The 22,849-nt window shown below is 35.7% G+C and overlaps 2 protein-coding genes across 8 annotated transcripts in view; one reads left to right on the forward strand and one right to left on the reverse strand.

The window, feature by feature from the left end:
- TUBE1 (tubulin epsilon 1) lies at positions 1-21,069 on the reverse strand. 3 transcript variants are annotated; one of them, XM_006187393.3, is made up of 12 exons: positions 20,765-21,069; positions 20,601-20,674; positions 19,933-19,985; positions 17,346-17,403; positions 13,898-14,013; positions 12,416-12,537; positions 9,309-9,496; positions 8,474-8,649; positions 7,501-7,641; positions 1,834-1,974; positions 1,052-1,226; positions 646-808 (listed from the first exon to the last, which is right to left on the reverse strand). In XM_006187393.3, the coding sequence occupies exons 1-12, from the start codon at positions 21,039-21,041 to the stop codon at positions 650-652; spliced, it is 1,680 nt and encodes a 559-aa protein (XP_006187455.2). In that variant the 5' UTR covers positions 21,042-21,069; the 3' UTR covers positions 646-649. The 3 variants fall into 3 exon arrangements, with proteins under 3 accessions (XP_032340612.1, XP_006187455.2, XP_032340613.1); XM_032484722.1 differs by lacking the exon at positions 646-808 and having other exon boundaries at positions 1,082-1,240; XM_032484721.1 differs by lacking the exons at positions 13,898-14,013; positions 17,346-17,403 and having other exon boundaries at positions 1-808.
- Positions 20,933-22,849, forward strand: part of FAM229B (family with sequence similarity 229 member B) — an 8,253-nt gene continuing 6,336 nt past the window's right edge. For 4 of the 5 annotated variants that reach the window (XM_014561511.2, XM_032484731.1, XM_006187392.3 and 1 more), the window contains exons 1-2: positions 20,933-21,071; positions 22,141-22,219. The gene's annotated coding sequence lies outside the window, so the exon portion shown is untranslated. The remainder of the gene's footprint in view (positions 21,072-22,140; positions 22,220-22,849) is intronic. The other variant, XM_032484729.1, reaches the window with a different exon arrangement.

Consider the following 22,849-nt stretch of genomic DNA (forward strand, 5'->3'; position numbering starts at 1 on the left):
ATAGTGACAAGCAAAACTGATACGTAGCACAGTTTAAAAATTTGGACATTTATTATTACAAAATCAACTGCTTTAATAAAAAAGCATTATATTTAAAAATAATTTAATACAAATATATGTTAGAGTGTAAACAAGTGGTTACCCAAAGAAGAAACAAAACCTCCTTGACAGTTGTTGTTAATAAAATCTATTCCTGAGAAGTCAGTGGATATATTACACAAAAATATTTATATTGTATTCTTTTACTCCTTGTAGTTACTTTTAAAAAATCAGAATTTAAGCAGAATATGAAAACAAATTATAAATATAAAAATATTTATGTACAAGATTTTTATTGAAGACATGATTATCTTTGTATAAATGCCTAAGTATGAGACTATAAATAAAGTAAAATGTCGAAGAACTCCATTCTCTCAATTTTAGAAAAGGGGACTTTTTGGAAGACAAATGTCTGAAGTTAAGGCACTAGGACTTTGCTAATTTCACACAGTGGTATCATCAACAAAAAAACATTCTTTCAGACAAGAATACTTCTTAATATGACAAACACACAGGCTTTCTGAATCACAAAAATTCTCAAACAGAAAGGTAAGGGGACAAAAAACAATGTGAAATTAAGAAAGAGTAGAAGTTGTATCCTGAGGGTTTCTTACACAGCTACGCTCAGCCTAGGTATATCTTCCACGGGCAGGCTTTTTGTGGCATCCAGTTGGTTATATTCCTGTATGAGTGCTGATAAAGATGACACAGCTTCTGTGAAACAGCCTTCCTCCATCCCTTCAATTTGCAGATAGTGATGAAGATGAGCCTATACATAACAATGGAATGATGCTGACCATTTTCAGGATATTTAGTACAGACAATACTATCTTATCCTATAAACTCATGAGATTTCTCATTTGGGGAGTCTGAGTAAGCCTCTCCTCTTCAGTTATCATCAGTACAGAACACAGCAGACAGGAACACCTCTGATTTGTAACTGTAATTCTTGAGAGTGTATCTTAGAAAGCCAAACAAACACTTACAGTTAGAAAGGTGTACCAGTGATTACCTTTTTCTTGTAGAGCCTCATGAATCTCTCTCTCAGTTCTATGAAGGTAGGCTTCACGCATGTGTTGTTTGCTAAAGCTAATAATGAATGGGTATGGCCCACAGGAGGTACCGAGCACAGGCTGGTCTTCCAGCCTTCTTGATTCCAGGACACAAACTGTAGAGAAGGCTTTAATCTGAGATACAAAAACTAAAAGGTAAGAATTAAGGTACTAAAATGTCTCCCATATTATGGCAGCCCACATGAATGAAACCATGACATTACTGATGGTACCACTCTAAGTGCTTAGTTTATAATGTAAATTATCATTTTTTTGTTTTTTCCTATTAGCAGAATGGTACAGTCTGACAGTGAACTAAGGGACACAAGAGTGGTCATGATGGTGATTCAAAAAGCTAGAACTCCTTAACATTAGAAACTGGAGGATGAAAAGCAATGATTATAATTTTCCTTTTTAATTCAAAAGAGCAGTTTTCCTAAAAATAGACTATAATGAAACAAACTCAGAAGCAGTATAATGGTAGTAGTGGTGGTAATAAAACCAGTAACAATAGTTAAATTTTCTGAAAACTTTCAGAAAATAACACCTCATATATCATTTAATCCTCATAAATAACAACCTTATACTATTTTTACCTTACATTTGAGGAAAACAAGGCTCAGAGGGGCTAAGTAGCTTGCTTAAGGTCCCACTTTAGTTGAGGGACAATGCTATTCTACTACTATGCTGCAGTGATGCAAACAGTACACGTAACAGATTATCTTGAAACATAAAATCAAACCTTTCAATATTTCTGCGAAGATCGGAAATCTGTACATTTCCTCTAACCATGAGGGCACAGGCGAGGTAGAGACTGTGTTTGGGATCAGCCCGAATTAGCTGATGATCTTTACTAAAGGCATCTGAAAACATCTGATCCAATCTAGAACAATGAAAGAGTCAATGTTTATACAAAATACACCTTTCTTCTATGTATAAAATGAACAGATAGGTAAACTTCACACACAAATATATTCTGAATCTCAGCTGTCACTTTCTTAAAGCAATCTTGATAAATATGAGAAAAGAGGAAATCACACGGTATCTATTTTAGAGGGGAATAAAAAGCTCTTCAATATATTGGTGACTTCAGGTAGCCACAAAATGTTGACTGCACCACTAGTGAGCTCCACATAGTACTAATTTATGAAATTTGTGTATTATTTAGTTCAGTATGCTTATCTATTTCATAGTGTCAGAACAATCAAAACTAACTGAAAACCTACTACATTAAAATTACTTTGTCTCTATAAACTATAGCATACATTAGTTAGGAATAATTAAGAGGAAACTATTAAAGGACAAGCTCCAAAAGAGATGCAACTCTGCAGTAGTGTTCCTCAAAAGGAAGACTTTTAAGTGAATGAAGTCTTTTAACTTCATTCTTTTATCCTTCAGTTAAAGAGAGGAAGATAAAAGTGACTGATCAAGTTTCTATCTAATAATACACAGGCTCCTAGGTTCTTAATTATGACCCCAGTCTGGTTCTTAAATACCACTTAATACAAATACAATTAGGTTCCCTAGATAACTCTAGCCAGAGCTGTGTGTGCTGAATCTGCAGAATGTCTGGGAAGAGCTGCAGATATCACCCTATGCTGCCTATTCATTCAGTAGATATTTACTAAATACCCACCATGTGCCAGGCACTATTCTAAGTGAAAGAGATTCAGCCAGGAGCAACAATAAAATGCCCTACTCTAAAGGAGCTTATATTCTATCCTGATTGTCCTACAGCAAGAAGAATAGAGGACTTCCTTAGCAGATGATAAGTTTTGGGGGATTCATGAATCCTCTTCTATTGTGTTCAAAATTTTGGTGCATATGTGCTTTTGGACATTTTTATGAATTCAAGGAAACCCAGAAAAGGTTAAGAACCACTATACAGCAAGTGGGCAAACTCATTCTTGATTGATCCTTTGTCACAAAATATAAAAACTAGTAAGGAGCTATTTATAATTATTGGGATATTTATCTTTACAGAAATACGGAATTTCAAGGAGCATATAGACACTAATATGTGCTTTATTACTTTCATTGATAAAAACAGGCTAGGTACAGAACTGGCATCTATTAATATAAGGCACAACCACCACAGCCAAGATGAAGTAGAAAGACCCCAAGCTCACCAACTCTTACAAGCACACTAAAATCACAGCTATCTGCAGAACAACCATCAATGAAAAAGATTGGAACCTACTGGAAAAGATCTTCTACAACTAAAGACATAAAGAAGGAACCACAATGAGACAGTAAGGAGGCGGACTCAGGATGTAATCACATCCCATACTCCCCGTGTGGGGGCCCCCACACTGGAAAATAATGATACTGCAGAGGCCCTCCCACAGGAATGAGAGTTCTGTGCCCCACGTCAGGCTCTGCAGCCCAAGGGTCTGGCACCAGGAAGAGGAGCCCCCAGGGCATTTGGCTTTGAATGCCAGTGGGGCTTAACTGCAGGAGCCCCACACGACTGGGGAAACAGACTTCACTCTTAAAGGGCACACACAAAATCTCACAGGCACTGGGACCCAGATCAAAAGCAGTAATTTGAATAGAGCCTGGGTAGGATCTACCCGCTGGTCTTAGTCTCCTGAAGAGGCAGGGGGTGGCTGTGGCTCACCACGGGGGTGTAGACACTGATGTCCAAAACATTTAGGAACATTCAACTGTGAACACTCCTGGCATCTGCCATCCAGGCTCATTAGCTCCAAGACCTGGCCTCACCCAACAGCCTGTAGGTGCCAGTGCAGGGACGCCTCGGGCCAGATCACTAACTGGGTGGGACACAGCCTTACCCATCAGCAGATAGGCTGCCTAAAGACTTCTTGAGCCCACAGCCACCTCTAGACACACCCCTAGACACGAGTGTACCCAAAAGAGGACAAGACCCAGCTCTACCCACCAGTGGGCAGCTGCTGGCCCCTCCTGCCAGGAAGCCAGCACAAGCCTTGAGACCAGCCTCACTCACCGGGAGCAGATACCAGAGCATCAAAACTAGGAACCTACAGCCTGCGGAAGAGTCTGCCAAACCAGGGCAGACCCTCTGCTGGGACTAGGTAGGCCCTGGCCCTCCCTACTAGCAGGCCAATGCAACCTTCAGGATACCTTGGACCTCAACCCAACTGTGTCAGGAACCAGCACCCCCTCACCAACAACCTGAAATTAGCTCTGGGATCCTTGGGCCCTGCAGCCAGACAACAGGAATTAGCTCTGCGTACCAGTATCCAGTACTAACCCCATGGTTTGGCTTCACCGGCCAGTGGGTGGGCAAGAGACCCCCAGTCTTCGGGACCCTGACTGCACCTGCTAGAAGCCAGCACTAGCCCTAGGGCCCCCTTGGGTTCTACAACCAGCTACCTTGGGACCAGGCCTTGCCAAACAGCCAGCAGCATTCACACAAGGTAGGGCCTGGACTAGGGGCCAATCAAACCTACAAGACCACCCACACAGCCTGCTGTAACAGAAGGACACACATGGCCCTCTTAGCGGGAACCCCTAGAGCATACAGTTTGGGTGACGAGAGGTGTGTGCACTGCTGGGACGCGTAAGACATTCCCTAGAGAAGGCTACTTCTCTAAGTTTGAGAAACATAAGTAACCTACCACACCCATAAAATTACAAATAGCAACTCAGACAAAGTGAGGCGGCAGAGGAGTATGTTCCAGAGAAGGAACAAGATAAAACCCTAGAAGAAGAACTAAGTGAAGTGAAGATAGGGAATCTACCTGAGAAAGAATTCAGAATAATGATTGTAAAGATGATCAAGGAACTCAGGAGGAGAATGGATGCAAAGAACAAGAAGCCATAAGTTTTTAACAGAGTTAGAAAATATAAAGAACAACCAGAGATGAAGAATAACAAATGAAAAATATACCAGAAGGAATCAACAGTAGACTAAATGATTCAGAAGAATGTATCAGTGAGCTGGAAGACAGAAGAATGGCAATCACTACCACTGAACAGAAAAAAAAAGAATAAAAGAAATGAGGACGGTTTAAGAAACCTCTGGAACAACATTGAGAGCTCTAATATTTGCATTATAGGAGTCCCAGGAGAAGAGAAAGGGCCTGAAGAAATGATAGCTGAAAACTTCCCTAAACTGGGAACGAAAACAGTCACCGAAGTCCAGGAAGCACAGAGTCCCATACAGGATTAACCTAAAGAGGAACACATGAAGACACATGTGAAGACATACATTTGTAATCCAAACGACAAAAATTAAAGAGAGAATATTAAAAGCAACAGAGGTAGGGGGTAACAAATAAGATACAAGGGAACTTCCATATGGCTATCAGCTGAATCTTCCACAGAAACTCTGCAGGCCAGAAAGGAGTGCCAAAATATATTTTTAGTGATGAAAAGGGAAAAACTACAACCAAGGATACTCTACCCAGCAAGGCTCTTGTTCAGATTTGATGCAGAAATCAAAAGCTTTACAGATAAACAAATAACAAGTGCTGGAGAGGGTGTAGAGAAAAGGGAACCCTCCTGCACCGTTGGTGGGAATGTATATTGGTGTATCCACCATGGAGAAGAATATGGAGGTTCCTTTAAAAACTAAAAATAGACTTACCCTATGATCTAGCAATCCCATGCCTAGGCAGGTATCTGGAGAAAACTCTAATTTGAAAAGATACATGCATGCACCACAGCGTTCACAGCAGCACTATTTACAATAGCCAAGACATGGATGCAACCTAAGAGTCCATCAACAGATGAATGGATAAAGATTATGTGGTACATATATATATGATATTACTCAGCCATAAAAAAAAAGAAATAGTGTCATTTGCAGCAACATGGATAGACTCAGGGATTATCATACTAAGTGAAGTCAGTCAGACAGGAAAGACCAATATCGTATGATATCACTTATATGTGGAATCTAAAAAAATGGTACAAATGAACTTTACAGAACAGAAACAGACTCACAGACATAGAAAGCAAACATGGTTACCAAAGATGAAAGGGGGGGTATAAATTAGGAATCTGGGATTAACACACTACTACATATAAAATAGATAAACAACAAGGATCTACTGTATAGCACAAGGAACTATATTCAGTATCTTGTAATAACCTATATTGAAAACAATTTAAAAAAGAGTAAGAATATACACACATATATATAACTGAATCACTTTGCTGTATACTTGAAACTAACACTAAATTATAAATCAACTATACTTCAATTAAATAAAAAAAGGCACAACCAAAACCATTCTGTTATTTGGGAACTACTAATAAGAAATCAGAGTTATAAAACTATGCCTTTTAATAGCACAATTTAAAAACAATTAATTATTTACTCAAGGATAAATGTGTCTATATGTGGATATGGCAGTCTTTGAAGTATCTATAGTAAGCCAAAGAAAAAAGAAAAAAAAAAAAAAAAGAAAAAAAAAAAAAAAAGGAAAAAACCCCATAAAGTTATAAAGAACATTGTGATAAGTTCCTTAGGAGTCTAACATTTTTATGTTCCTTATAGATTTGTCCACTAACATATCCACTAACACATAATCTTCAACAACAAATTATAATTATACAAAATGCTGACATAGAATTATTGTCATCAAAATACACCAAGCAGGATTAAAGGAAGTTTAAATGACTTTGAAATATTCACACTGAAGGACTAGGTCAAATATTTTTTTCTTTGTGCTGAAGTTAATCAGAAATTTCACATCTTTATTTTTTAAGGATTAACTTTAAATACAAGAATGTCTGAATAATCACTATCACACAATAAATAGTTTAGCACCAATTTACACCCTGCATTTCCACATTAAATATGTATCTTTTACTAAATATCCTCATGTTTAATTTGCTGGGCTGATAACAGAGTGAACATTTAATGAACGATCCCCATGTTCCATACACTGTACAAGTTGCACAACTTGTTAAGCTCAATAGCATAGAGACACAGAAAGAGTCCTTACCTATTCTTAATTCTAAGATACTCTTATTTAATAAAACCAGAGTGTATGATATGATGTAGGTACTCATCATTTTTACAGGTGAGAAAAACTGAAGAAAAGTTTGTCACCTGCCCAAGGTCCTGGAGCTAGTAAGTGACAGAATTAGGATTCAGATTTAAACCTATCAGACTTCAAAGCCCTTAAATCTTTTTCAATAAAAATTATATCTATTAATTTTCATAAGCTTAAAGAATTCACTTAATTAGATTTAATTTCAAATAGCTTAATAATTACATTTTTAAACAATGACTTCTAAATAAAGAAGCATTCACTTAATGGGAAAATGGCTATCATCAACTGTATTTTATATACCTCTCACAAAGAAAATGATATGAAGAAATAACTAGGGTTTTTATAACTTTTTCTGTTAAAAATTTTTTTTTAAGAAATTCAAGTTCTCAAGTAATTGGAATAAAGTTACTACATCTTACCTTCGAGGAGGAATGTTAACATCTGCCAGTGTATACAGAGGTGTTAGGCTTGACACAAGATAATGTAGTTGAGGAAAGGGAACTAAATTCATACTGATTTCATTAAGGTCCATATTAAGGGAGCCTTCAAATCTTGCAGAGCTAAAAAATTAACAGTAAGTATTTACATTCAATATAACGTATATGTGCAGTCAAACTGTAATAATCCTACCTAATAAAACTGAAAAAAAAATTTAAATAAAAAATTAACATTAATGCATGAAAATATTTACTTTCACGTAGCTTGATTTAGTCAGCAGGCATTTTCTTACACCCTTTCATACACTGTACTTCAGCAGAGAATATATGCTTTTTCTTTTTCCATTTTAGTAAAATTTAGTATTATGAACATCATGTATAATTAAATATAACCACAACATCTATAGCAATTCTTATTTTTGGATTATCTGATGTGTAACCAAACACTCTTTTATAGTTCCTCATTATAGATATAAAAATATCTTACTTAAAACAGACTTTAGATTGAATTAAACACATTTAGGTCAATACTTACTTAATTATTCTATAAACTTTACTAAATACCCCCAGGGTTTGCTTAAATGCTCTATAATTTGGAATATATTAATGCCAAAGCAATCTTTTAGATCAAAGTAAAATAAATATTTTGGACGAGCTAATTTAAAAGGATAAGATATTCCACAGCAAAAAAAAAAAGTTTACTTTTGTATCACCAAGTGTTTCTTAAGTGTAAAACCTTTTACTATTTAACACCTATTAATATTCTACGGAATGTACCTGGGAAAATGCTGCTTTGGAGTTAGAGAAAATAAATTCTGGTCTATCACTCCAAGATATGAAAACACTAGACAAAGTTTCTACATCTTAGAATAACTAAAAAATGCTACCGCAAAACATCAAAAAAGCACAGTGAAGTTTCTTAGACTCTCCTTGGGCACACTGTCAGTAGGATTACCTTGTTAGGTTGAGCAGCAAATTTGCCACAATGTTGTTCATTTTATCAAAGGGCTTCTCCTGTCTCTTTTTAGAAGTCCCAGCACTTGAAGTAACCAGACTCTTTGGCTTTATAACTGTACCCAATTTTCCAGAATTCATCATGAGTTCAATTTTGCTAATGATGTCAAATAAAGACTTTTAAGGGAAAAATATTGGGAGAGAGGCTATTAAGAAGAGCAAGTATATATTACTCTAAAGAAAGCCAAAAAGAGAAAGAAAAATACCACATATCATTCATACATGGAATCTAAAAAACGAAGACAAATGAACTTATCTACAAAACAGAAACAGACTCACAGACATAGTAAACAAACTTACAGTTATCAGGGGGAAAAGGTGTGGGAAGGGATAAATTGGGAGTTTGAGATTTGCAAATATTAACTACTATATATAAAATAAACAACAAGTTTCTCCTGCATAGCACAGGGAACTATATTCAATATCTTGTAGTAACCTATAATGAAAAAGAATATGAAAAAGAATATATGTATGTATATGTATGATTGAAACATTATACTGTACAACAGAAATTGACACACTGTAAATTGACTATATGTCAATATAAATAAATAAATAAATAAAATATGCATAGAAAAGTGAAAAAAAAAAAAAAAAAAAAAAAAGAGCAACATAGATGGCATTCTACCTGGAAGGAAAGAAGAGAAAAAAGAATAAACTTATTTTTTCTCTTAGATGGGAAGACTAAAAAGAGAATGTTTCATACAAACACATAAGTATAACACAGGATTGAATGTATACACAATATGTCCATAATTTACAACGCTATTTCTTACTTGGTTGTCAATGGGCAACACACAGTCGGCATGCTCATTGAGTTCCTTCATTGCCAAGATGCTATTATAAGGTGAGGTGATGACATCATCCTCACCAGAAGGATAAATTGAAGTCACGAATCTGTATACTTCTGGGAACTCATCCTCAAGCACCTTTAAAAGAAATGTGCCAAGTCCAGATCCTGTTCCTGAAGATTAAGATTTTAAAAAGAAAATAGCGTAAGTAGTTCAGAATTGTGAGGAGCTTTGAATTTTATGTTTTTAAGGGTAGAAACATGTATTTATTAAAGACTTACAATTCTCAACTTATTCCTGTGATTACATATTAACTAACCCAATTTCAGATAAAGAAATGAAGACAACATGGGTAGTGAGGCTTAAGGTCCTGAATTCACTCTCTGGTTTTGACCGTGATAACAGAAAGCCTTCCTGTAATTCACTCTTTTTCACATTTAAGTTATATCTCTATGATGCCAAAAGAACTGACTACTGAGTAAAAAATTCAACTAAGACACTATTTAGTTTACACTTAAGTAGCTTAAAAAAACAATCTTGACACCTCTGGTGCAGCACATATACAATATTAATGATGAACACTATCGTGGCATTAAACAACTTAAACACTGAGTTAAAATTGTTTAAAGTTAAGCATGACCAACTTGAATTTACAAAATTTTCAAATAGGAAACTTTTTTACTACCTATTTAAAGGCAAAAACTCTAGGAACTCCTTTCAGATAACTTTCTGTTACAGATCTATATTTACATAAATTCAGAAATTTTTAAGAACTTAAAAAGAGAAAACTGGAATTCTCTACCTTGGTGCTTTTCAAACTATGGTCTGTGAACCATTAGTGAGCTATGAAACTAATTTATACAGTTAGGATCAGTATTTTCTTTTCTTAAATGGAACAGTAGAAATATCAATGTGCTACATATAGTGTGGGTAAGTAACCTTTTGTTTTAGTTTGTGTATGTTTGGGTGCTGGGTTGTGATGTAAAATGTATTTCTTGCTGTTCTGATTAACAAAAAGTTTAAAAGTCAATGCTCTAACCCATCTGGATAAATATTAAGAGGCTATGATGTTATTTGACACAACATTGTAAAATGACTATAACTCAATAAAAAAAAATGTTAAAAAAAAAGAGGTTATGATGTTAAAAATATTAGATCAAAGTAATGGAGATGTTTTTCATTAATCTTTACTGAGAAGGACTTTTTAAGTATTATTAAAAAAAGAGAGCTCTTATAGAAAAGACAATTTTGATTCCACTAAAAATAAACAAAACTTTTCTCCCTCTATATAAACCTATAAACAAAATAAAAAGGCAAACTACAAAAAAAATCTTCAAAACATATGATGGAGAACTAAATTTTTTTAACAAATAAGGTCACCAATCAACAATCAAGACATATGAACAATGCTCAGAAAAATGGGCACAATGTAAATTTTAACTCATAATAAATCAAATGGCAAATAGATGTGAAGATGATCAACCTTTCTTCTCGTTAAAAAATGTAAATTAAAACATAATTTTGAACATAATAGATAGATTTACGTCTCATAATACTCAATGTTGGTGACAGTGTATGGAAATAAACTCTTATAAATTGTTGCTAGTAATATGGATTGGTGCAATAATGCAGAAAAGGTTATTTAGTAGTATCTACCAAAATTTTAAATGTACATATTCTTTGGTTCCATGTTCCTCTCTTGTAATATTACCTACAGCTTCAGTGGCACCAACAAACAGAGATGTATGTACCAGATGTTTACGGGGGTTGTATGTAATAACTAAACATGATAATCAACTTGACATCCATCAATGAGGGACTGACTTTAAAAATTATTATATATTCACACAATTTGGTTCTATGAGACAGAGGTGATATTGAAAGACATTCAGTAAGGATAAACAGTGAAAACACTACAGAGTAATATGTATTGCATGATCTTGTTTACGTAAACACACACACACATACTTTTAATAAGCATAAAATATCTGGAAAGATAGACACTGATAAACTTGATTATCTCTAAGGAGATTAGGGATTAGATGTGGGAAAGGATTTACTTTTTAACCTTCAACATTATTTAAATTATTTTTTGCTATGTTCAGTGAATTATGAATAAAGCATAATCTTCTGAGATTTTGAATAATAGAGAGATTAAAAAAGGCACCATAATGAACTATAAATCAAATTAAAAAAAAAGTACTCAAATTTGCAGGTTACTTACACTAGTACAAAGAAAGTTGTTTCTTAATTTAATGATTATGATGGTTGTTCTAAAGGCATGATTACACAGCAACTATAACTTTTAATTTTAAAATGCTATCATACTGAATAATAGGTATGTATAAAAAAGTCAACTGTATATAACCTGAATATAAAATCTTAATCTCAGCCTAGAGAAAAAAGAAGCATTGCAAATTCTTATTTTAAAATTGGCTAATCCTCTTTTGAAATTAGCAAATTATGATCTGCTTCTACTTCATGGAACAGGGGAGCAAAATACTTCACTTGCAAGGTACAGGCTCCCCTGAGAGAGAAAGCAATGCTGATCATTTATTCTCGGTCAAGGTGATCAATTATCATATAAGGAATGATTCATAGGAGTTGACAAACAGGATTTCTTTTACTTATTTCTCTTATTGGACACAAGAAAAGTTTGAATGTGGTTAAAGAGAGGGTACTGATATTCTTTTGCAAGTGTATCTATGAACATGAGAGAAAAATTTAGTTCTAGTTAGGATAAGGAACTGCACGAGCAAGCTCTTAGGAAAAAGTCAGCATCCCCCCAAAGCTCAAGTACACTGAACTCTACCTTCTATTAAAGGTAGAAGAAAAAAATTTTCAGATTCAGTTCTATTGACTCTTTAAAAGGGCTCAAATTTTTAAACAATGGCTATAGTGATACAATCTGAAAAACATGTAAGATTAAAAAGCTGTAATATACATATATCATACATTCATAAACACACACATTTAATTCTTAATAGTTCTATCTTCATTAAGCAAAAGTCTGAAAATAAGACTTATGTTGGCAAAATGAATTCCCACTTGCACTTTTATACTGTTATAGGCAAATGAATGAATAACTTTACCTCCTCCCATGGAATGTATTATAAAAAAACACTGCAAACAGTCACAATGTTCTGCTGACTTTCTGAGTTTCTCTAAAATCTGTTCCTGATAAAGACTGCCAAACACTTTGTGACCCACAGCCCTGAAAAAAAGAATATAGGTTAAAAAAAAAAAGTCCTTGCATTTATAATTTCAAGATTTTATTATTTCTGATCTACATGAAAAGATTATAGAAAAACTTAAAAAAGTAATTTTAGTATATTTAAATTCTATCTTTGTTTAATATCAGTAAATCATATTACGGTATCTCAAAGATACAAGGTACACAATTTTTATATATATATATATATATATAAAATCTTCAAATATCCTGAAAAGATATTATCAATGGATATCAAACAACAGTTTTCAAAATTTATCTTCTCTTAAGGTATAATTACAACAAAACAAGATTAGTTATATAGTTCTTTGTCATTTCCACTTAAAGTAAACTCTGATTGCAGTGAATGTTGTTTTAAAAAGCAGAATATGGTCAAGACATAGAGACGTTAAAAATAAATTTTAAACTAATCTATTTTGGTTTAAAATATAAGAAAAAATGTTGACCACATCGTGTTATTACTCAATGAAATGGCACACGGAAGGAAACTGGTATTCATAAGGCTCTGCTAGCCTTTTGGTTGCCTAATTTGCAAGGATCATTATGATTAATTAAAAAGAATGATCTTCACAAAACACGCAGTCAGGTATATAACTCACAAGTTACATGATAACTAGGGAAAAGCCTACTGGGTGGTCGGGTGGACTCAGTGACAGGTTCTCCCCAAATGAGTCTCCCAGAACACAAGACTCAAATTCATGCTTCAGTAAAATTACACATCATTACACATTATGAACCTGACTTCAAATAGTTAAAATAATGAATATTAGATTTGCAAGCAACAAGGAGCTACTTTATTTTTAAAAAACAGCAAAACTAGTCTCAATGTAAATTTTTAAATGATCATTGTTGGGGCTTTTCTCCCATTAAGGAGAAGAGACTATTATATATTTAAGGGCCACATACAGCCTCTGACTGAGCTTGAATGCTGGGACACTGGCCTGTCTTGCATATCTGTATCATTTCTATTAAATCTGACCAATGGGAGAACTTGACAGATCAAATACTATAGGTAAGAGAACAGTTTATAGAAACACAACTTTCGTCACTATTTAGCATTATACCAAGAATTAATTTACAAGACATTTAGTAAGTCAATTTTACATGATTTATCTTGTTCTTAAAAGAAAAAAAAAAAGAAAGAAAGAACTAGGATACAGATGGCTTCTAAGCATTTTGAAACACCACTATTTATCAAGAAAAAGATGATGGGCTAAAAGGCCGAAAGTTAGGTATGCCAAGTCTCATCTTGCTTTCATGTCAGCAGGACCCATTAGAATGAAGGAAAGCTTCCTCATTTTTTTCAGGTGACATTTAATTTTTACATTTAGCATATTCTCACCAATTATTCCCTGAGCCAGAAATATCAGTGATGAGCTGCTTGCTATCAAATACATCTCTCAATGGTCCCTGCAGAATTTCATTTACTACCCCTTCTTCCATGTCAATCAAGACAGCCTAAGAGAAATAAAATTTAATTAGCATATTTTACTTTAGTCACTTTGTAAAAAAAATTCGAGTTAATGGTTGTACATTTCTCTTATAGTTTAATTTTAATCAAATCTTCAAATCCTTATGTAGAATCTGTTATAAAAATTAAAAAATAATTTCACTCTGCTCGAAAGGTGGAATCCAATGAAAAGGTGGATTCTAAACTCTTATCCTACTCCAAAATACCAAGTGGGGGAAAAAAGGAACTGAATAATTCTCTCTACTGATTTTCTAATAGTTATTTAATTCATGTGCCTATGTGACTGTAAATCTCTTGAGAACAACATCTCCGAAATAAGAAGGTAACCTCAGCCAGAAAAATTCTCAATAAATGTAGGGTGCATTAATGCATTTGCTCACCAGAAACAACCATACTGCTCTTTATGAATCACAGCCCCAAACTGTCCAATTCAAATCAGTAACTATTATATGCAAAGCCAAGACACTGGATAGATGTCAAAGATGACAACAGGGTCCCTCTCTCCGCAAGTAACTCACAAATTCACTAAATACTACAAACGTATTGACATGGGAGATAACCTCTATTACTAAGAAGAAATTGAGACTATAAAACAAAATTAACTATGGAAAGAAAAACAGAAAAGACTGGAGGGAAATACAGAAAAATGGAAGTAGAGATAGGCTGGCAGTAGGATTACAAATCCTCCACACCCACTGTTTTGTACTTTACTTCCCACATTTTCTACAGTGGGGAAGAAGACTGAAAGAGTAAATAGAGTTAAATAAATAAAAAAGCAAAGCTGAAAAAAATAATCTGAAATAATGTTAGGGTATACTATAAAGCTAAGTCTTTGGTTCAGTGTCACAGAGAAAGTGCTTGCTTTATGAGTTTTTTTCAGTTCTTGTGGGCACATAACATTAAGCACTTACTACATACCACTGTTCTAAGTACTTTATATGTATCATCCCATTTAATCCTCATGACCCTATGCACAGGTACTGTAATTATCCTCACTTTACACATGAGGAAACTGAGGCCCAGAAAAGTTAAATAACTTGGCAGTGATCACCCAGCTAGGAAGTGATGGAGCTGATTCAAACCTGGCTAGCTTGGCTGCAGAAGCATGACTCTTACTATTTTATCTATGCTAAGACTATGCTGTACTATTTTATCAAAGGGAGACAGTCAAGTTTGACATTTGTCCAGTACTGACTACAGTGGAGTTACAATTTATGCCCATTTAAACTCTATGAATTAAATTTGTATAATTAACTATGCTACTGTGAGCTGGCAATGAAAATATTACACAGTATTTTAGAAATATATTTCTAATTGTATGATACTGTATCTATCACATAGTATATGATAGTGGTATATTAGAAAATCTATAAAATTATGTTTTATAAATGTGCTCCTTTATATACAGCAATCAATATACATACACAGGACTATATATGGTTATTTACTGGCAATTTTAGGGATTTTCAAGGATATTTTTGATAATATGCAACTTTTACATTTAATGCTGACTTTAATACCTAATCAAATACGTAAGAGGGACTTCACTGTATGGGCAAATTACAGTACTCCAAGTTGTATAAGATTACAAAAAAGAAAAAAATTATCTTATTCTGGCCTTGTTCTAAAACAGATTTACTGAGATGATTTGTGGAAGATTAAACACATTTAAGCCATACCCTCAATTACCATGTAATCAAAAAGAGAGAATGTAGAATACAAACTGACATCCAAGTACCTCCTGAAGTCAGTTTTGAGGGAATCATCACAGTCATAGTCACTTAGCATTAAACCCTGACATAGTACATCACTCTTCCAACCTTAGTCACATCAGGGCTTTGATTTGTTTTTCCTTTGGAAATTAATTACAATTAGAAGGAATTATTCTGGAAACTGAGGCTCAGAGGACACAGATGTGACTCATCAAGGGCCACACAACCAACAACTGGGAAATAACCAGGGAAGGGGATTCACCAGGGCCCCATTATCATGCTATTTCCAGGAAGCACCAGGAACTGTGTCTCCATTCACACCCAAACATCCAAACATACTCTTAGGAAGATAACTCCTTTTTTAAAAAAAAAAAAAAGGAATTATTCTGGATTCCTCACTTAGTCATCCAAGGTCTAGAGTCACAACTGTTCCAAGATTTGATGCTTATTACTTTCTTCCAGACCCACCTGGTGATAGCTTTTCAGGCCTTTGAGCTTTCCTTTAATTGTAATGAAGAATTTACAAAGTTCTGAGTGTTTGCTTGTTAACCTAAGATCCTGAACACAGTGGAGGACTCAACCACCAGGTTATCTTTTGAAGCCCAGACTCTACAGTGATCATTACATGATACTAAGACTTGTAAGGGGAGATGGAAGAGTACCTTCTAGGAAAAAAGTCAAAGGCTATAGAACATGCTGACTTACTCTTTCCTAACGGGGTTTCCTCCATTTCCCAACTTGCTCACTGATATGGCGGTGGGAGAGAGCCCAAACTGGGAGTGGTCTAGGAAACGTCAACATTTCTTTTTCTCCGAGTAAGACTTGGATTGGGATGTCAGCACTAAGGCATGGACCACACCAAGTGTTAATCAATTATCCTAACAAATTACAAGCACCTGCCTTAAATTCTAAGTCTCTGCCCTAAATTTTGTTTTCGAAGAACATCAGCGATCACAGATACAAGGACATGGTTCCCAGGTATAACACTTGCTCTCCACTCCTGATCCTTTATTGTCTCAATGATTTCCATAGCATCTAAACTGACTTTCTTTTTTGTCACAGTCAAACATTAGGATCAACAACTGCAAAAAGCAGTATATTGTAGACAAACAATCAGAGAAGAGTTGTTGGAATGAGATTAAGACTAAATATGGGCTATTGACTAGAAGTACTTCGGGAGGTCTTACGTGGTTACAGTATTTAGTCACTGTAATGTGGCTAAATCCATGCTTTGCATTGGGAGTAGTAACTCTGGTGCAAATAAATCTCATTATCTTCGAATGAAAATTAATCTCCATTAGTATGTATTTTAGCCTTAGAGTTACAAAAGCTCCTTTTGTTATTATTTATCTAGGCATATATTTCCCCTGAAACATTTAGAAAAATGGTCAAGATGCAATATTTTTACATTAAGCACAAAATTTCCTTGCTAAAGTTTCATGTAGACACAAATGTCTGCTTAATTACATTTATATTAAATGCATCTTAGTAAATATTTTTTTTAAATTTGAGAAATTCAATTAAAATTTTATTCTTCATGATAGTTACAGAAGTATAGTTATTTTAAAAACACATGTAATATAAGAATCCAAGTGTATATATCTTACTCGTGCTTTCAAAGAACAAATTTTCCCCTTGGAAATACTGCCACCATCACCAACCACTCTAAAAGATAAAAGATGAGAAAAGGTCATAAGATCTTCCATGGCTAACGGTGCTATCAGATAATAAAGGTAATTTCCATTTATATAATAAAGCTACTTATAGGCCAGGTGAGGCAGACACAAAAGGCAACAAAGGAGCCATTCTTAATCTCCTTCTCCCTTGCCCACCTCCCTTTAGGCTGAAAAAGTGAGCTACTTGTTTCCCTGGCTTCCTTTGTAATTAGGGCTGGCCATGTAATCCAGTTCTGGGTACCCGAGATACAAGGGAGGTATTCTGAGAAGCTTTCTGATAAAAAGGACCAGATGTAGTTGATGCCAATTCTTCCTTTTTCCTAACTTAAACATAACTATGGATGTGATTCCTGGCAGTGGAGGCTGTCATTTTATAGTTATAAAGGAAAAAACATGAGGACAAAAGCCAACACATACAACAGTAATGACAGTATCCTGGTCTTTAGGGTACTTCTCCAAACACAGAACATCTGATCTTCAGATTTCTCTTAATGTGACATAACTGGATGCATCTATTGTTTAAGCCATCATTAGTGAGGTTTCCTGCTGTAGCCAAACACACATCAACTGATAAGCCAGTTATATACTGTTCAGTATCCAAGGCTGTTCCTAGTATTTCATGTTGCACATTAAGTTACCAAAGTAACTAATAGTGTACCACACTATTGTACCACACATAGTGTACAAATCAATATAGTTTACAAGAAGACAGAATATATGAAGTGGAGCTGAACTGAGCACAGATGATGCTATAGGTCAGGGGGTTGATAAACTTCAATCCTCAGGCCAAATCTAACCAGCTGTTGGTGAAAATAAGTTTTATTGGGACAAAGCCACACCCATTTGTTTATGTACTATCTATAGCTGCATTCATACTACAATGGCAGGCTCAAGTAGACGTGACATGAACTTTCTGGTCTGTAAAACCTAAAATATTTACCACCTGGTCCTTTTAGGAAAGGTTTGCCCATCCCTGGTATAGGTAAACTTTTATCATGCTATAAAAACATATGATAATTTCCTCAAATAAAGAAGTATACACAAATACGTGGTCTTATTTTTGAAAAAGAATTTTTGTGGTAACTTGTGGAACAGATGCTCTATATGTTGATAGTACGTGGAAAGAAGAGCAAGATGCCAAGCCCCTTCTCCCCTTCTTCTCAAACTTGAGTGGGAAAATAAGAATGCTCTCAGGTTAAATTATAAAACAAACCAAGCAGATGAGAGTATTGTTATGCAAAACCACCTTATTAAGAGAGAATGGCTTCCAGGCTGAATCTCAACTATGGAATACTCAATGAAAAAGAGTATTATAATATTGCTGAGGGAATTGGTATACAAATTTAGTTAGAAGGGATGCACCTAAAAGGAAGTATTGCAAAGGTCAATTTGAGTGTCTTCATAGCATTTAGGGGAGAAGACGTTCTAGTCTACAAACAATAGGTAATCTAGCCTATATGACAACTCTCTCCATATAATAAAGATAAACACCAGTCATAAAGGTAATACACCTAACCTCCCTTGGTTTGATAACATGGTTACCAACCAACCTTCTATTACTTAACTTTTCTGATAGATTTCCTACAGAAGAGAATGTGCTCTTGAAGGAATATGAGTATCTATCTTTTTGAGTTACAGTTCCTCCTGTCTATGACCACATTGACTTTCTGCTTTTTGATCTCCCATCTCTGAGTTTGGTTTATTTGCCTGTACTGGAGAGACACCATTCTCAAGGTATCAACAAGTTTTCTGAGTCTGCAAGTCTGAGGGTTAGACTCCAGAATTCAACAAGGAAGTGGGGCCTAATTAGGCTTCCCTAGGAGATAACTGCCTCAACCAACTAATTCAAACTAGAACTGAAATTTTTATTAAATTAGATTAAAGCTGGATATAAAGTATACATTTTTCAGTTCAAGCTCACCAAGTTTGTTTTTATTAAGTATTTTGAAAATACATGAACTTCATGATTCAACATTAAAAGTTTAAGACCATACCCCTGAATGTTAAATTACTCTTTTAGATAAAAGATACATACTTATGTATACACTTTATTAAATAAACAAAAGTAATCTGACATCTGCTTTGCTCCTTTTCAGCACATTCTATTTGTAGAGCAAATATTCCTGATCACAAATATCACAAAAATTAAACAATATATTTCTTTTTCCAAAGTTAGTCACTACTGAATGCATTAACAAGATGCCCTTAGGAACATTTTCAGCATTCCTTTTAGTGAAACTTTATTTCAAGGTCAAGTTATAAGAAGGTACACTAAAGGTTCATTTTGTTCCTTAATATGGCTTTAAAAGGAAACCTGTAGTCCTGCTCTGCCAAATGATATGAGAATATTAATGACAAGAGAATGAGAATATGCTATCAATAATGAGAAACAATAAAAAGCCAGACAACTTCTTTACAGTTATCAACTACTTTTACTGTCCTTTGCTTTGAAGAATTCTCTCCCAAACTGCTGACATGAAATCATTATACTATGTGATAGACTTTAACCCCATCTTACCTGGTATCCACATTTCTAAAGAAGCTGCTTATTGCCTCATCATAAATTCCTTTCTAAAAAGAAAAAACGTATTTATTAGCATTTGATTATATTTTCCCTCTTTCCCAAATGAAGTCCTTTCAATTTAATAATCCCACAATACTTTAATAGCTGGTGTAATGCTACAATAAGAAAAATAAAATTATCATAAAGTGCTTGGGCTGATTCTTCCAATCTAAAGAGCAAAGACCGTGCGATTTATGGGTTAAGTTCAGCTGAGGGTACTGGAAAAAGGAGTCTCCACAGGGCTGTAAAACAGGTGCCTCAAATGAGAGCTTTCCCTGGATTCCTGGCGATCACTTAAAAAGCTGGTTAAATTAAGGAATATAATACAATACACGTTACCTATTTTACGAAGTGCTTTCACTTATTCTATCTCATTGCTCTTCACAAATACCCTGATGAAGATGAAACCCTGAGAATCAGAGCACATTAAGCCTAACCGGCCAGTGTTTGGACTATTGTGTGTCCAACGCCAACGTATGTTTAAAAACCAGTTTGTTCTTTACCGACACCTCATACAACTTATATTGGCCAAATAAAAGCTCAAACAGAGCAATTTTTGCTTATTTGTTGGAAGAGCCTCGGTGACAGACGGGGGGGGAGCTCCCGCGCGGCAGGGCGGGTACCTGGTTGACGGCGGCGTGCTCCCTCAGCGCCAGGTCCCAGAAGCAGCAGCCGATCTGGTTTCCGCACTGGCCGACTGCGCTCAGGAAGGAAAGAGAACAGACGTTAGGCGGCAAAAGGGGCCGCTTGGCGGCGACAGGCTCCCCATCCGTCCAAAGCAGCTTACCCTGTACCACCACCGACTGGGTCATGCCGCTGGGCGGCCTTCCCGCTGCACCCGGGAGCCCGCGCCGGCCTTCGTATTCCCCGCCCACCACGGCGCTCTCCGAGGGGGCGGGGCGGCCGTAAGTCACGCTGCTGCCGCCAGTTGCTGCCGTCGCTCCGCTCTTCTCTACGTTCAGGCTAAGATTTTCCGTCAGAAGACCGCGCAAGTGCACTTGTGTTTCGCCGTTACCATAGCGACTGGGCCTCCGGCCCTCAGATCCCCGGTGCCTTGTGAACATCTTTGAGCATCGGCAGCTCCGGAGGCTGGGGTAACTGGCGGTTAATTAGAGTTTAGAGTGGGATTTTAAAACGTGTGTCTTTAAAGCTATTTATGAGTTATCAGAGGTTTAGTCTTCGTTTACCGTCTCAATACCCAGGGCGGTGGGCCAAATTCCGTTTATTCAGATGCCTCGGGACGTTGAATAGTATATCTATAAAGCAAGCCCTTTGTTCTTTGTGTCGATGAGCACAAAGAAACCCCAGATAAATAGACGTGTCAGGGTACAACCGAAACTAGGTGGTTATACACATTGACAAAAATGGCGCCTCAGAGACCCAACCCGTGTGTGTTGAAGCTGTATGCTCCCAACAGTAACTTCTAGGACCTACGGGGGATTCAGAAGAAATTAAGACATAGATCCAGCTTCAAGAAGCTTGCAATATAATTGAAGATACACACAAAATAGTAAAAAAAAAAAAAAAAAAAAAAAAGTTGTGACTTACAGTATTGTGTGGCAATGACTATAAGTGTAATAGGATTCAGGGCACGAGGAGATATATGAGTAAATAGAAGTCTGAAGGAAGAGATGAAATGAGAGCTAGGCATTTAATTTATGTATAGTGCTTAGGGGGGACAAGAAGGAGGAGACTGAAAAATCAAGCATTGCCGAAAATGACCAACTTCTAAAATTGTCGAACATTGAAAAATACTGTAAAGTATTAGGCCAGATTTCAATTAAGAACTCAAGCACTTCTTTAATGAAATGAATATTTTCCACAAAAATTCTGAGAGACTACAAAAATCCTAGGAAGCCTTACACACACACACACACACACACACACACACACACACACACACATATTAAATTGTATGTGCAATTAATATGTGGTAAAAGGGACTGTAATATTACATTGCTTGGAGCATCTTATTCCCCTACCAAAACAGTTAAGAGTTGTTACTATATTTCTCTGATAGCTGGTAAGTTTGAAGCTGCAGTGAGTGGTTTATGATGCTGAAGCTTTCCCACATTTTCATTTGGATGTTTTTTTACCTTAGTACTTATATCTCTGATGATTAATAGGCAACTTTTAATCAACTTTTTTTTTTTGCATTTGCAGAATTTTACTCAACTCCTTATTGATGAGCATGGAGTCAGTGGTGGAGGTGCAGCCAGACACTCCCAATACTTCACTTCAGGTCTTGACATTGGAGTCTCAAAGTTTGGGGCTTCTAAAATTTGCAAAGCTTGGTCCAGTTTGTAGGTAGTGATGTGAGTAGGTCTGTGTCAGTGAGCTATGGTGCCAGCTCATCTGGTATTCTGGCCTCTGCAGAACTCCACCCTTCATGCAGTAGTTAGGTCCCAGTCATCATTCCCCAGAGATTATACCCAGAAACAAATTAGAAAGTCCTGACAAGTCTCTTTAATAACTTCAGTCTGGAGAGAATCAGACTGAGAGGCCGTGCTGCTTCAGAGTCAATGTAGAATCTTACCTACCAGCCTCAGCAGGACCTCAGTAAAGCAGAAAAACTTTTTAGAGTTATATTTCCCAGGAGTCCAGCTTAAGTCATAAATCTGAGCATATCCTGAAACTGAATATACTCCTAATCAGATAGATTAAAAATATTCAACCAGCTCTCAGAACAGCAAGCAGAACTCAGGCTAGCCTGGAAGGCTACACACAGCTCTAGTGGAATTCTTTCTAATATACCACCTACAATTTAATGTAGAACACTTCACCCCACCATAGCAAAACACATTATTTTTAAGAGTACATATAGCACTTACCAAGATAGTCTATATTCTGTCCATAAACAGGTCTCAATAAA

This window comes from Camelus ferus, chromosome 8 (assembly GCF_009834535.1).
Source record: "Camelus ferus isolate YT-003-E chromosome 8, BCGSAC_Cfer_1.0, whole genome shotgun sequence".
Taxonomy (NCBI): domain Eukaryota; kingdom Metazoa; phylum Chordata; class Mammalia; order Artiodactyla; family Camelidae; genus Camelus; species Camelus ferus.

Coding starts and splice junctions, on each gene's coding strand:
- TUBE1 (XM_006187393.3), bottom strand. CDS start 21,041: ATGTTCACAAGGCACCGGGGATCTGAGGGCCGGAGGCCCAGTCGCTAT. Junction 17,404..19,932: donor TTTAGAAATGTGGATACCAG/GTAAGATGGGGT, acceptor TTTATCTTTTAG/AGTGGTTGGTGATGGTGGCA. Junction 14,014..17,345: donor TTTGTTCTTTGAAAGCACGA/GTAAGATATATA, acceptor TATTTCTCTTAG/GCTGTCTTGATTGACATGGA.